The 14,919-nt window shown below is 34.7% G+C and overlaps 1 protein-coding gene across 1 annotated transcript in view; it reads left to right on the top strand.

Moving 5' to 3' along the window:
• Positions 1-4,372: 4,372 nt before the first annotated feature.
• The window catches only part of CSRNP3 (cysteine and serine rich nuclear protein 3), a 70,759-nt gene continuing 60,212 nt past the window's right edge, over positions 4,373-14,919 (top strand). The window contains exon 1 of the mRNA XM_069471921.1: positions 4,373-4,520. Within this exon, the coding sequence (XP_069328022.1) occupies positions 4,373-4,520 (148 nt within the window). The remainder of the gene's footprint in view (positions 4,521-14,919) is intronic.

The following is a 14,919-nucleotide window of genomic DNA, read 5'->3' as shown; positions in this document are numbered from 1 at the left end:
AGCAAATGAGATGAACATGATTTCTTCCTTCATAGAGCTTCTAGTCTAACAAAGAAAACAGACATGATAAAGTAATTAAAGTATGGAACTTAAAGGATTTTATTCATTCATTGGACAAATATTTATTGAGCTACTGGCCTTTTCACTGATGTTTCAGATCAAATAATCTTTCCGTTTCTTCAACTTGCAATTTCTCTCTGGCCTCTGGGCCAGTAGCTCAAAGTGAGGATGAAGAGGTTAGCAAACTAGATTGCTAAGAACTTTGTAAGCCATTTTGACGATTCTGAACTTTATCCTAAGGCACTCTGAAGCCACTTAAGAGTTTTAAGATACAGAATGACATAATCAAATTTGAATTTTAAATTTGTCATTTTGGCTGGGCGAGGTGGCTTACATCTCTAATCCCAGCAATCTGGGAGGCTAAGGTGGGAGGATTTCTTGAGGCCAGGAGTTAGAGACCAGCATGGGCAACATAGTGAGATCCTGTCTCCACAAAAATAGAAAAATTAGCTGGGTGGGCATGGTGTTTTGAGCCTGTAGTCTCAGCTACTAAGGAGGATAAGGCAGGAGGATCGGCTTGAACCCAGGAGTTTGAGATTGCAGTGAGCTATTATGCACTCTAGCCCAGGCAACAGAGTAAGACCCTGTCTCTAAATAAATGAATAAATTGACAAATAAAAAAATAAAAATTTTAAAAAATTATCATTGTACCCGCAACCTGAAAAACACACTGAAAGCTAGCAGCCATGAATGGAAGAGAACAATTAGGAAGCTCTTGTCCTAGTCTGACTGGTACCCTTGACTAGCATGTATTTCATGAATTGGATAATGGTAGCTATGATAAAATGGCTGTTACCTAGGCTTAGATATTCAGTTCCTTATACTTATAATAAATTAATGCCTGTCCAATTTTATCATCTGCTCTTTGGACCTTGATGCTATCTAAAGCCAATTTGAAATGTCTGCCACTTTTTCAATTGCTTCATGCTACCAAGTTTGATTGTGCCTCATCTTTAGGAACAAAAATATAGTATGTGCGTATTTAAGGAGCAGCTATGGGGTAGGCATTCATTCTCCTTACTTGGATCTGTATCTAGCCAGCCATATATTGCCATCCTCAAATTTTGAGGTGACTGACACAGGGTTCAAGCAAACCAGGGGTACACACCACTTTACTGACAGGGTCTTCTCCCTAAATCCTTGTATTCTTTTCTTTCCTAGTAAGATGATGTAGATGATGAAGGAGAAAACTATATCTCTCTTTAAGATTCTACTATTGAGTCAAGATTACAGTTACATATTGGTAGACAATGGGCCATTTGGCCCTCCTGTTTTGTTATAACATTTTGTTATGCTCACATAGTATTTTTAAAAGGCAGTAAAACTAGACATATGTTATGCTCCGTTGCTTCATGAGCAATTTAGCACTTACCCAGTTTCATAGATATAGATATAAGTTAAGGTTTTGACCCACTGTAATTAGTTTAATTTCTTCCTTAGATACTGATCCCACCCTAAACAAACAGTTCCTTACTTCCCTGCACCTGGTTCTAGCTCAGACTCTCTCAGTTATAAATATCTAGACAGAAATTACATCCAATCTTCAACTCTATTACTGCAGGTCTTGACAGTCCCAAATGTAATAACAAAAGGAAAAAAGAGGCTTTTTAATTCTCTTATGGTCTCTCCAAAAATTTCCCCTCTCATTCTAGAGGAAGTGAGAAAGGAAGAGAAGAATACCAAGTATCACCTTTTGTAATGTTGGGACATGGTTCCCTGTAGCCCAGTTAGGTGTCCTTGATTCTTGAAGAATCTGCCTTTCCTAAGGAATCTGGAGGGGGTGGGGTGGGGTTGGGTGGGAAATTAAGTAGAGCTCAAGAACATGGTTTTTAACTGTTCCCATTGCAATATCTTATTATAAAAATGTGCTTTTAAACATAGGTTTCCATCTTGTATTACTTTGTGTCTTGGAGTCTCTCCCTCATGAATTACTTTGCATCTTGTTTGAAGTGAACCATTTTAAAATTTATATCCTGTCCTACTTTTATTTCAAGACTTTACTTAAAATATCTTTTTTTCTCTTCACCCTACTCAGATATGCATGAACATTTTATGCATTTCACACTCTCTAAGATGGAGAAAATAATATGCTAATCTGAATAGTGGTAAAATCACAATCAGAATAGAGATTATAGTCTCAAAATAATGGACAATGATATATCTTCCTATTGCTGTCAGTTATCTCCATTGTTAATACAATGATCATGCAGAAGATATGGATCAATAAAATGAGGGAGGTAGAACAGGAATTTGGGGTATTCTCAATTTGATGGAACCCGGCATAGTGAATGTTTGCTCCTTGAGGGCAGGTAACTTATTCTAACTGCCTTCTGTATCTCCACTCTACTCAAGGAGTCACGCACATGCATATTTCTCAAGGCATGTTTAGATGAATGGAATAGATTGAAATTAAAATAAATATTTATGAGACATCAATACTGTCCTTAATTTTGCTAGAAATCATGCCAAAGTTAGCCAAAGAAGAGATTTTGACTAGGAACTGAGAGCTGGGTTATGTGACTGTCTAGGGCTGGTGTGTGGACACACCCAAGGAAAGTGGAAGTCCAGGGAGGGAGACACTGGAGCATCTGAAAATAGACAAGTAGTTCTTAAATTTGAGTATGGATCAAAATCACCTGATTTGGGAACTTCGTAAAGTACAGAATGCTGGGCCATACTTTCTGGGAATTTCTGATTCAGCAGATCTGAGATGGCAACTGAGAATTTGCATTTCTAACCACCTCACTCCAGGTCATACTTTGCTGATGATCTAAGTAGCACACTTTGAAAACTGCTGAATGAGACTTTGGAGAGCTGGTCCTGCTCAGGGCATCTGAGCAGGCTGCTTGCTCTGTAGTCTGCACAGATAAGGGGTGATTTCAGAGGTTTCTCAGAGTAGTACCCAGATGATGTAACTAAGTTGACCTCAGAATAACTTTAAGGGTTTTGCTTCTCCCTGATCAACCGGACTGTCTATACTTTGGCAGGAAAAAAGACAGAATGGTTTCAAGAACTCAGATGAGAGTTAAAATAGACAGACATAATTGAGTTGGAAAATAGAATGCATGGAATTAAATTAGTAATAAAGGTTGAACATTCCTAATCTGAAAATCTAAGTCCAAAATGCTGAAAAATTGAAAATTTTTGACTGCATAGGTGATGCTACAAATGGAAAATTCCACACCTGACCAAATGTGCTGGGTCACAGTCAAAACTTTGTTTCATGCACAAAATTATTAAAAATATTATATAAAATTGCCTTTAGGCTATATGTATAAGGTCTATATAAAACATAAATTAATTTTGTGTTTAGACTTGAGTCCCATCCCCAAAATATCTCATTAGGTAGATGCAAATATTTCAAAATCCAAAAAATTCAAAATCTAAAACATGTCTGGTCCCAAGCATTTTGAATAATGGATACTCAACCTGTACTTTCAGCTAAGTTAACCTAATTTAGCAATGTAAGATCACATAAATATATCTAAGCTAATTTATATATAACTTACTCCCTGAAATATCCTTATTTTGCAAAGGAAGTTTGTGCCCCTTAGCTGACTATGTCCATGTCAAGGTGAAATGAGGCAAGTGGAGAAAGGGAAGCCCAGGGAGAGTGGAAAGCCCCTTCATCCAAGAAAAATGATTTAGAAGAAACCACATTCACCCCTCACCCCCAGCCCTACCTACTCAATTAGTGCTGTCTCCCAGGTAAATAGCCTTAGGAAGTTTCAGAAAAAGTGGCAATGATTTCAGCAACCAGGCAACATGGGGACACACGTCACCTTACTAAAACATTGAAATGGAAACTACCTAAAATTCAGAACTGATTTCATTTGCTTCATTGTGCTCAGCTATTTAGCGTTCTTGAATTTTAAAACTTAGGTATAAAGTTTTGGCATACTTTTTGTGTTCTTTCCAGATTAATTTTATATAATGTAGTAATCATTTAGGACTTCAGGAGATACTGGCAGTTATTTTCTGTACAGAATTTTACGGACTCAGGTAGATTTTCTCAATTTGCCAACGAAGAGTAATGGCATTACATTAAAATGAACTATATCTAAAAATATCAAAACGTTTTGGTAGCAAAATGGTGAAATACTCCTATTTAATTTAATCTGATTTTTGTTAATTTAAAAATAGACAAAAAACTGCTTGGTGATCCTTTCGAGGGAAAGCTATACTTCAGCTCGTGTATAAAAAGCCATGTAAAAATGACTCTGGAGACCTTGACTACACGTTCAGCGGTCAAATATTTCAATGCTCTGTTGCTCCCGTTCCTGTTACAGGTACATGTGACAGCGCTGCAGCTATGAGTGGAATTTTAAAGAGGAAGTTTGAAGAAGTTGACGGCTCCTCGCCCTGCTCCTCTGTGCGGGAATCAGATGATGAAGTTTCCAGCAGTGAAAGTGCTGACAGCGGGGACAGCGTCAATCCGTCCACTTCTAATCATTTTACCCGTGAGTACTGAAATCAGACCTGAGCCGGTTGTTGTCTGGTTCCACAGTGAAAATAACTGTGTCCTCTTGGTCTTTGCTTATACCTTTATCGCTAGTTTTTTTTTTTTTTTTTAATTTTCCAATTGATCAACTACAAAGAACAATTACCCCAAAATGAAATATTTTTGAGGCAACTCAGTAGCTTCTGTTATTGAGATTACTTTTGGCGGTGGACTATTTGATCATGTTAACCAATTGATTGAATGAAAAATGACCTTTCATTATTGTTATTTTTCCAAGGAAATGCCCAGTGTTCTGGGAAAAGAAGAGGAATGACAAAGAGTAAATCCAGGTTTAATAAAATGTATCCTCTCATAACTGAAATGATGTTCTGAGTGGGGGAAAAGGCTGTGATTAGGAGTGGAAGGTGTAGGTTATGAGGAGAATGCACTCAGGCAGCCATGCATTAAGAAAAGATGTGAAGGCAGCAAAATTCTCCTAAATGTGCAAGTGTTTGTAGTCTCATGCCTCTTCCCTACTCATTCCTTTATTCTTTCTTCCCCAAGGATAGTATTTAAAGTCCACCAAGAAAAAATAAGTGTATGTATATGCTTTTTTTTTTTTTTTAATTCCTTTTTGCTCCCTCCCTATAACGTCAGCCTTTCTTGTCAGGCAAGATATTGTGAGGATTGAAGGACTGATATGAAAAATTCTTAAGATAACACAATCTAGAAGCTAAAGGAAACTGACAAGTAATAGTTAGATATCTTTGAATTTATGTTTCTTAAGATATTTATGTAATCTTAAGATTTTAATATGTCTCAAAATCATGATAGATAACTGGTCTTGGTTTTTGATTTTTCGATTAGCTAATTTTATTAATATATGACTCTATAGCATAGAATTTATTTTGAAAATGTGGCAACCCAAAAAAAACCAAAGGATTCAAACATATTTTTGAGAGATAGTAATGAACTCAATCACTGTTGAACATGAGAGAAATACACTGAAATTAACAGCATTCCTTTAAGCAAGCACAATTAATTATAAAATATGATGAAAGAGAAATTACAATTATTATAGTAGAAAAATTCATAAAATACTCAGGACAATGTCATTGTGTGATGTAGGTAATCTATAAATATTTAATATTTACATATATCATGATAATATGAAATGAGCTTGTGCTTTTGATTCAAAGATGTGTATTTACTTTTTTGGTCTTAATAGTAGTAATGATAATAACAACATAATCTCATAGGGTTTTGCAAAGTTCAGACAAAATAAGATAATACACATGAGAAAACTTTGAAAAATGTCAAGTACTAGCCATATGCTGTGTTAAAAACTATGATCATAGCTAACATTTATTGGATACATGCTATGCTCCAGTAGCTTTATATACATCATCCTTATGCCCTACAGCAATCCTGAAAGTAAGTAGTACTAACTCCAATTTACAGAGGAAATGACTGAGGCTCAGATAGCATAAGAATTTTGCCCAAGATCACACAGGATTTGAGCCTCAGTATATATACATGTTTCATTTCATAGTCTCTATGTTTTCCATTATCTTATTCTGCTCCTTAATTATATTACATAATATTGGACATGTCTTTAAAATGTTACTTCTTGTGGGTTATAAAAGAAGATTTTAATTAGTGAATAGGCAGATTATGCTTCCAGATGTAAAGATAAATAAAGTTATTAATGCTTTCAACTTTATAAATATGAATATAATCTCAATAAAATCCTCAACTAAATTTCTTAGAAGGTGAGAGAATCATAATCTATTTGGAGAAATGAGCCAATAAGAACAAAGGAATAGTTTTAAAAAGAAACCAGAAATGTTGAAAAGCCATTCCAGGTATCAAATTATAGTAGAAAACAATATAATTGAAGTTTTTTCATAATGTGCTCTATCTAGGAAAACATGGGAAATCTCACATGTTATATCTAAATTTTGTATCTATAAGAAAATGAGCATTATAGAACAATGGGCAAGGGAAAGATTATTTGATAAATGGCTGTAGCATTAACAAATTTGAAAAAGGAGTAATTTATATTCACAACATATGCCAAAATACCGGATGGATTAAATAGATAAATACATTTTTACAGAATTAAATCATGGGGAAAGTTGCTTATTTGCCAGAATTTTAGTAGAATTATTATATCAGCTTTATTGCAATAAAAAAAATTACATTGGAAAATACTTAATATACTTAATGGTATAAAAATATTAAACTTATCTTCTACATAAAAAAAACCCAAAGAAAAATAAAAAACAATTTCTATTTGAAAAAAATATTTGCAGTTAATATGATATAGACTGGGTTATTTTCCAGATACAGTATAAAAAACACATGTAAATTTTTGAGATAAACACTAAGATACACATGCCCAAAGATAATCTACATAGTAGGAAATATGATTAGCAAATATTTTAAAGCATTTAACAACAATAGTAATAAAAATACAGATTAAAACAATACTAATGACATTTTCTTACTATGAAATTACAGTGATTTCATCCCTGTGAAATTAGTATTCTCTCCTCCAATAAAAAATACTAATACCTAAGTGTTGGTGAGGGTTGCAGTACAAATTATTGTAGGTATACATGTTGCTATTACTGGCAGTGAAATTTAGAAGCACTTTGGCAATATGAGAGCCATAAAAATATTCATAAGTCTATACTTCAGAGAATTTATCTGAAGGGAGAAACATCCAAATCAAGGGGAAAACTGTATAGATGAAAATGTGGGTGGTTAATGGTAGTTCAGAAAACCTGGGGGTGGGAGGAGGAGGAGGCAGAGGAAGGTAAAATGTATAAGAATGGAGAAATGATCCATTAAGTTATGGTAATTCATTCAATTAATTTATTTTCATGATAGTTATGAAGGCTTTATGGCAGTATGTACAATGCTTATAAAATAATATTAAGAAAAGCAGAACACAAAACTTCATCTATACTGTTAGGCAGAGTCTATGCCTGCAGAAAATCGAAGAATGGTAGGATATCCTAAAACTTGGAAACAATTTGATTTGTTGCAGGATTAAAATGATTCATGAATTTTTATTTCTGTTCATTTACATATGTTCTTACAACAAATGTGTCAAATGTAAACATCAGAAAATGATAACTGTAGTTCATATTGTGTTTATGTATGCAAAGCAGGAGATTGAAATGGCATGATGAGCTAAGTTGTACCCTAGCCAACTAATACAGACTTTGTAATGAGTTATGTCCAGTAGAGATTATTTTTCCCATTGCAGAAAATAGACTTATTTCATGATGTCCAAGAAGTTATTGAAGGGTTTCAGCTCATCATTTAATATCAGTGACAGTGGCAATGGTTAGTTTACTAAAATGCTGATTTAACTTTGTATTAAATAGAATCTGACAGATTTTTCATGATCTTTAAAGATAAGTAAATGTTTTAATAAAAATTTCCCTTTTCATTTAATAGTCTTCTTTGTTCACAATATTCATGTCATGAGGGAGATAGGAGGAGAGGGAGATAAAGGAGGAGGAATAACAAAGAATTAAGATACAAATTCTACCTAGAATATTTGCTGTATAAAAGAGCTGAGCATTTTAACCAGTATGAGAGTAGTATTTAAAAGGGTTTCTTGTTTCTAGAAATGTATTTAAGATTATTTGCTAGTTTAAAAATTGACATACAAATTTTTAGAAAATGTTTTATTTACTATTTCATCTAGATTAAGGCTTATCTGCAGTGTTCTCATCAGATGTGAATCTATGGTTACAAACCTTCAGAAATACTGTTATTGATAAATCCTGTTTCTTTAATCTATCTTTTTACTTTCAAAAATAAAAATCGTTACCTGTTTTAGAGTAAAGCATTTTTGAAGGCAATCAAATTTGTGTAGCATTAAGAAATTATTTAGTTTTACATTGGGATTCTTTTAAATATGGTTGCCGTTATTTAAATCTCACTCATCATGGGTTCATCTTTCATATTTAAAAATCCCGTGTATACCCAGCGTTTTATAAGCACTAACATATTGTGTAACATAACATTTTGTTGTCATTGCAAATATAGAAATTGATAAGATTGTTGGTACATGTCAGCAGCTGTGGTAGTAAAAAAAGTCCATGCTATTCTAAGCTTTCTGTTAAAATACTGAATTTGCAGCATACCACACTATGATAATAAAAGCTTCAAAATAGAAATCAATAAGGGCATTATGGCTTTTTCCTTGGACTTTTGAATTTTGCTAGGCAACTAGCGTGCTTACCAGTGATCAACCAAGGTCATATCTTGTACTTCCTTTGAGATAGAAGCAGCAGAGTCTGTAGTCCTGTGGAACGCTTTGTTTCATCAAATCCCTGTGGCTCTATAGCCAAACAGCCTGTACTTGAGCTCTGTCAAAGGGAGAGCTACAGAGAAACTAGAGAGGGATGATTTTTTTCTGCCCTCTAAAGGTTCTTGGCACTTCACACAAATAATGAGCAGCTGTGTGATGAAACATGGTCCCAAAAGGGACACATTATTTTTCCTGAAACAGAGTGTTTCTACAAATAAACGTACAGTATTTAGGAAGTGAAAATATCAAGAGGTAAAAGGATAGATAATCTAAATTGCACATGAAAGCAGGTAGTGGATGCCTTACATAGAGATAAGATTTTCTCATTTACAAAACACTTTCACATTCTGGAGCTCTTTTATATTCCAAAAATTGTTGTGTGATTAGTAGCCGATTATTATATCCATTTTATAAAAGTAGAGATCAACATTCAGAGATAAAGTAATAATTTACCCAAGAGCTTAGATTAGAATCTGTGCTCCCTCCTTTGCTTCCTTCCTTCTTTCCTTCCTTCCTTTCTTCCTCCCTTCCTGCATTCCTTTCCTCCATCCCTCTTCTGAACACACAAAGCATAAATGTGCCACCAGGCACACCCAAGTCAGAGTGCTTCTCCAATATTATTTCACTACAATTGACTCCACATTTCATGATGGGATAAAGAATCAATAGAAAACAGATTTTGACATTAAACTTTACTAGAAGTATGACTGGAACATGTCTATTCTCTTACCAAGTGGTTAAACTGCATTAAAAGTTTAGATTCAGTTTCAACAAAGATAGTGTCTTAGGTTACAGCTGTGTGCTAGGACCCTTCAGACATGTCACAGTGACAGGAAATACAACTTGGAGATACAGTGACAAGTCATGTCTCCCCAGCATTGTGGTATTAGTTTGAGAACTTACTGTAGCCATCTACTCCCAGCTCAATGGTTTTTTAAACAATGAAGGAATGTTTAGGCCAAACAGAACACAGGCATTTTAGAAGTCCTTGAGCAGGAGGTAGGACATCATGACCCTCAAAACTCCTTCCTACTCTGTAATAATATGATTCTAACAAAAAGGATCCAAAATATCATCCTATTAGTAAGTTGGAGCCAAGACCAGGCAGGAGAGGATAAGCAGCGTAGATAAAGACACCTGTGAAAAGCCATTATTAAATTAACAGATCCGCAGCCTCTTTGCACCCACTTATGTTGGAAAAGAATCAATTGGCTTGGGCTTGTGCGACCAGGCCTGAAACCAGCTACAGGTCATGTCTAGGATCATGCAGATCATGACTAGGTCACGTCCATATCTCAACACCAGACATACACTATTAAATCATTGGGTGTTTAGTTTATGGGAGATAGGAGAGTTAAGTATTTAATAGTTGGGCCAGTTATGAGTGGAGGAAGATAGATATGAGCTAGTAGTCCTTTTAGAAAATATATTCACTTGAACGTGCTGTAAGACCTACTGTCTGATACAACAGAATTGTTACCAGACCATTTGATCTGTGAGATCATGGACTCCAGCAATGATATATGAGAAAGAGTTGAGCACTGCTACTTCCTCTGATCTTGCTTAGACCATCCTTCAGGCTGAAATGTCTTTTCCTCTCCTCCCATTCTCTGACTACATAATTCTATTCCTGCTACAAGGTTCATATCAAATATTTCTTTTTCCATGAAGACTTCTTCACATCTCTCAGGCTATGCATTCTCTTCCCCATCTCCTCAGAATCCCCTCGTATTTCACCAACATTCACAAACTTTGGCAATGGTTTTCCTTCTTCTTCCCACCCCAGTATTTTCCACCAAACTTAGTCATGTCAGTAGCCATGTGCTGGCTCATTGAGCCCATCAGCCTTGTGCTTCCCTGAACACCTGTGTCCTGGAGTCTTTGCTTCTGTTCCATTCGTGTCCTTTACCACCACGCTAGTTAGTGGCTTATGTCCACAGCCTCACCCACAAGATTTTCACACATGAGCATGGCTCTACGTCTGAAATATCCAATTCAGTATTCCAAACTGAGACCACAACCCCTTTTCCTTCCACTTCTTTCCTCTCCCACCTACATTTTTACTTCCTCCTCTTGTTTTCCCCTATATCCACCCATGCTTGTCTCTACCTAGCTTTCTACCCTTTACCATTTGCTCCATTCTTTCAGTCTTTTATTTTATTTATAGGCTAGGACTCTTAGTCACTCCCCCCACCCAATATCCTTCACTCTGTATCCATTTTCTCATTCAAAGAACACCTGAAAAGTTTTAAGAAGTTTTGGAGAACATGACAAAACTTTATGTTTCCAAATTCAGCTGTTCATTAATGCCACACAACTGGCTCCTACTAAGTGGCCAGAGTCAATTTTCTCTGCCATCTCAAGACACTAAGTGGTCATCAGTCTCCTTAAGTCACTTTCTCCTCCACCTCCTACTTCATACACAGGAGATCTTGCTTTCTTGTCATCTTGCACCCTGCATTCATAATTGTCTTTATCTGTATGTCCTTACCCTAATAAGCAGGGTACTCACAATGAGTTTTGAAGGCATGAGTGTGAGCTCATTAACAGCAAGAACAAGGTCTTTGTATACCTATCATCTAATCATGTAATAAGGGCTTAATAAATATTTGTATAAATGGATGAATGAATGGACACTTATTAGACATTTACTATTTGCCATTCATTGCACTACAACTAGGAGCTGGAAATATAAAAATAAATGAGACAGAATCCCATTTCTGTAGAAACTCACAGTCTAACAGCACTTTAGCACTTCTTGAATACTTACTATATTCTGTTTTACATTGTAGTTATTTGTGGACACATTTTATCTTTCCTGGAGATTTATTGTACTTAATTGTGTTTTCTTCTCACTACCTGGTGCTGGTTCAATTACTGTTAAATACTTGGTAACATTTAGCTTTGTAAAGATTTGTCTTTTTTAGTACAACTAAACCTTACAAGGTGAAAAAAAAGAGATGCATTTATTGTAGGACTTCATAATAGCACAAACATTAGGGGAAATAAATACCAATTCACTAGCTAACTGTAATTTATGATTTTGATGAGTGTCATTGTGATGTAGCAGGATCCTGATTTATTAGTTATCATATCTGAATACATGTAATGGTGTACTGTATTTTAAATAGAGTCCCACTGTAATTATGCATTCCTAACATGTACCTTTCTGGTTTCATTTGCCTATATATAGCTTTCCCAGGCAGAAACATCACTGTTTAATTGGATGCTGTGCAGCTATTTATGCAGTAGCTATATAACACACTTGAGGGAATCCAAGTTGCTTTCACCTTCACCATCCTTTGAATCAGCCAGGAAAAAAGGCATTGCTAAATCAGATCACTGACACCATATAAATATGGTTCATTTAGTTTTTATTTGATTTGTTTTAAATTTAGGATCAGGACCTCACATTTAGCCTTAATAAATGGTAACATTAAATTTAGCTCTTTATTTCAGCCTGTTGAGATGATTTTAAATTGTGTTTTGTCTTCTTATATATTTGGTTCTTCTCCCACAGTCATGTCTTGTATAAATATATCTCAAATCCATCCACTTATCTCCATTTGTGCTGTACCAGCCAAGTCCCATATAGCTGTCATCTCTCCCCTGGACTGCTGTAGGAGCCTTCCAGCTGCTCTCTCTGCTCCCTCTCTTGTCCAAGCCTCCACCTCTTCTCTACGTAGCAATCTTTCAATCACTTTCAATCCTTCAATCATTTTCAATCGAACTCATTACTGTGTCCTCCAAAGCCCTGTACAACCCTCATATGATTGAAGCTTCACTCCTGCCTCTCTCCATCTCCAAACTCCAGCCACACTGATCTTTACTCAGTTCTTTGAACATAATAAACTTTCTTGCCTAGAACAGCAGGCAATATAACTGACACTTTATATTTTAGATTTCAGCTTAAATATCAGTTCTTTAGTATAGCCATCCCTGGTCACCCCATCTAAAGTATGCAGATCCAAAGTCCTCATCTTTTAGAGATATGTTTGAAAATTTTGACAGGAAAAATGATGGGTACCTTGAGTTGCTTTCAAATAGCCCAGTAAAATAGAGAGAGATTAAATGAGATTAAAGAAATATTAAAGCTGGGGGGTTACTGTATTCCTGTCTAAATTCTTATATAATTAAATTTTTCCATAATACATTTTAAAAACGTAAGTCTAATTTGTACTAAAATTCCCATGGAAGAGTCAGGGCTAAAAGTACGGCCAAGTACAATTTTGAAAAAGAATAAGGAAGAGGTAAGGGGAGTGTGATTGATTACTCTAAGTGATCTCAATACTTAGAGTACTTAATTAAAACCCATGGAATTAGCTTGAGTCTGCACATGAAACAAATAGAGAGCCTAGAGACAGACTTACATTTAAATGGTAACTTGGTATGTGACAGAGAAGACATTGCAAACGAATTGAGAAAGGAGAGTCTGTTCCAATAAATGGTTTTTTAACAAAAAAATAAAAATAAAATAAAATTAGATCCCTACCGCATACCATGTGTGAAAATACATTCCCAATGAACTAAAGATCTAAATGTAAAAGAAATTAAAACTGTAAAATCTACAGAAAAAATATAGGAAAATAATTCTTGACAGAGTAACAGGCAAAAAAGCATGAACTGCAAAATACTAGTATGTATTTGGCTACATTAAAATAAGATTGAATATATGATGAAATACCCCATCAAGAAAGTGAAAATATGAGCTATAGACTAGAAGGAGATATTTGAAAATCATTAGCTGATAAAGAATTATACTGTTACTGTATAAATAGTATATATATATGTATATATATATATGTAGTAAATTCCACATAACTTTTATTTCCCCCTAAGGTGTTAAAACAGAATATTGTTTCTTTAGTCGATCATCAGTGAAGTAATTGTATTGTGTTTGGGAGCCATTGTGTAAGAAAAATATTTAGGTTTGCTACGATTTTTCTTTCTCTAGTGCATCAGTTGAACTTGTGGGAATGGACTTCACTACAAATTCATTCAATTTGTTGTAATTGAAAAAGTCACAACCAAGGAGCCAGAAAATTCTCACTCTAGTTTTAGTTCTGATACAATTAATTCTGACTTTGGTTAATTCATTTAATCTATTTCTTCATTTGTAAAATGTGAGAATAGATTGATTTTCAAGGTATTACAATTTGTATAAGATTCAGGTAATCCCTCTTCCCTCTAAATACAATATGCTTCCAGTAGTCCCTTTTGCTTGAGTTATTTATAGTGCCATATTTTATTTGAGGACATCTTTGTGTTTTTAATGTTTATGCTTGTGTACTACTAGTGTAACTATATATAAATATAATAGAATATTTTATCTTGTGCTTTTAGCTTTTAGATCGCACAAAGATGAAAATCATATGAATTATTTTAATGGATTTTATTTTGGGCTGTCTTAAACAGATAAAACACTCAAAATATAGTACATTAGAACTGTGAAAAGGAAAGTTTAATGATATAGGGCTGAGTAAAAGTAGGGGCTGATGGTTGGAATAAGGAATTGTGTGTGCATGTTGATCCACTGGCAATGAAAAATTTGAGAAATAAGTAAAATATTCATGTACTGAATGATTTTTAAACCATCTTCAAAGCTATCTTTAGCTGAAATATATAAATGCTCACTCTGCGAAATCTCATGACCACAAAGGAATATTCTAACTGACAGCCTCTAAAGAAAGTCACAAAAGAATGAGGGACTAGAAGGAATGATTTACCCTGGAACATTTCCTAAAACACATAGTCATATGATTTCATGAAATGTTATTTATAAAACTAAATATCTACATTTTTCTCATCTATGTGCTAACTGTGTTTTAGTATTGGCTAGCTTAACCCTACTTGTCAACAGAATATGGAGGCATTTAGGCAGTATATTTTAGGAGGCTTTATTTGTCTTTATCTTCTACCACATGACTGAAATTCCCACCATTAATGTGATTCCCTTGGGGTAACTATTAAAATCCTCATATAGATAGCAGTCTGTCTAGTAGTTAGAAATGTAATGTCTGGAGTCAGATTATCTAAATTTTCAAGAAAGATCATCTGCTTAGAGGCAAGTAATGTAATATCTCTT

Source organism: Eulemur rufifrons, chromosome 1, assembly GCF_041146395.1.
Source record: "Eulemur rufifrons isolate Redbay chromosome 1, OSU_ERuf_1, whole genome shotgun sequence".
Classification (NCBI taxonomy): Eukaryota; Metazoa; Chordata; class Mammalia; order Primates; family Lemuridae; genus Eulemur; species Eulemur rufifrons.
Note: the sequence above shows the minus strand (reverse complement) of the source record. Positions and strands in the feature narration are given on the sequence as shown.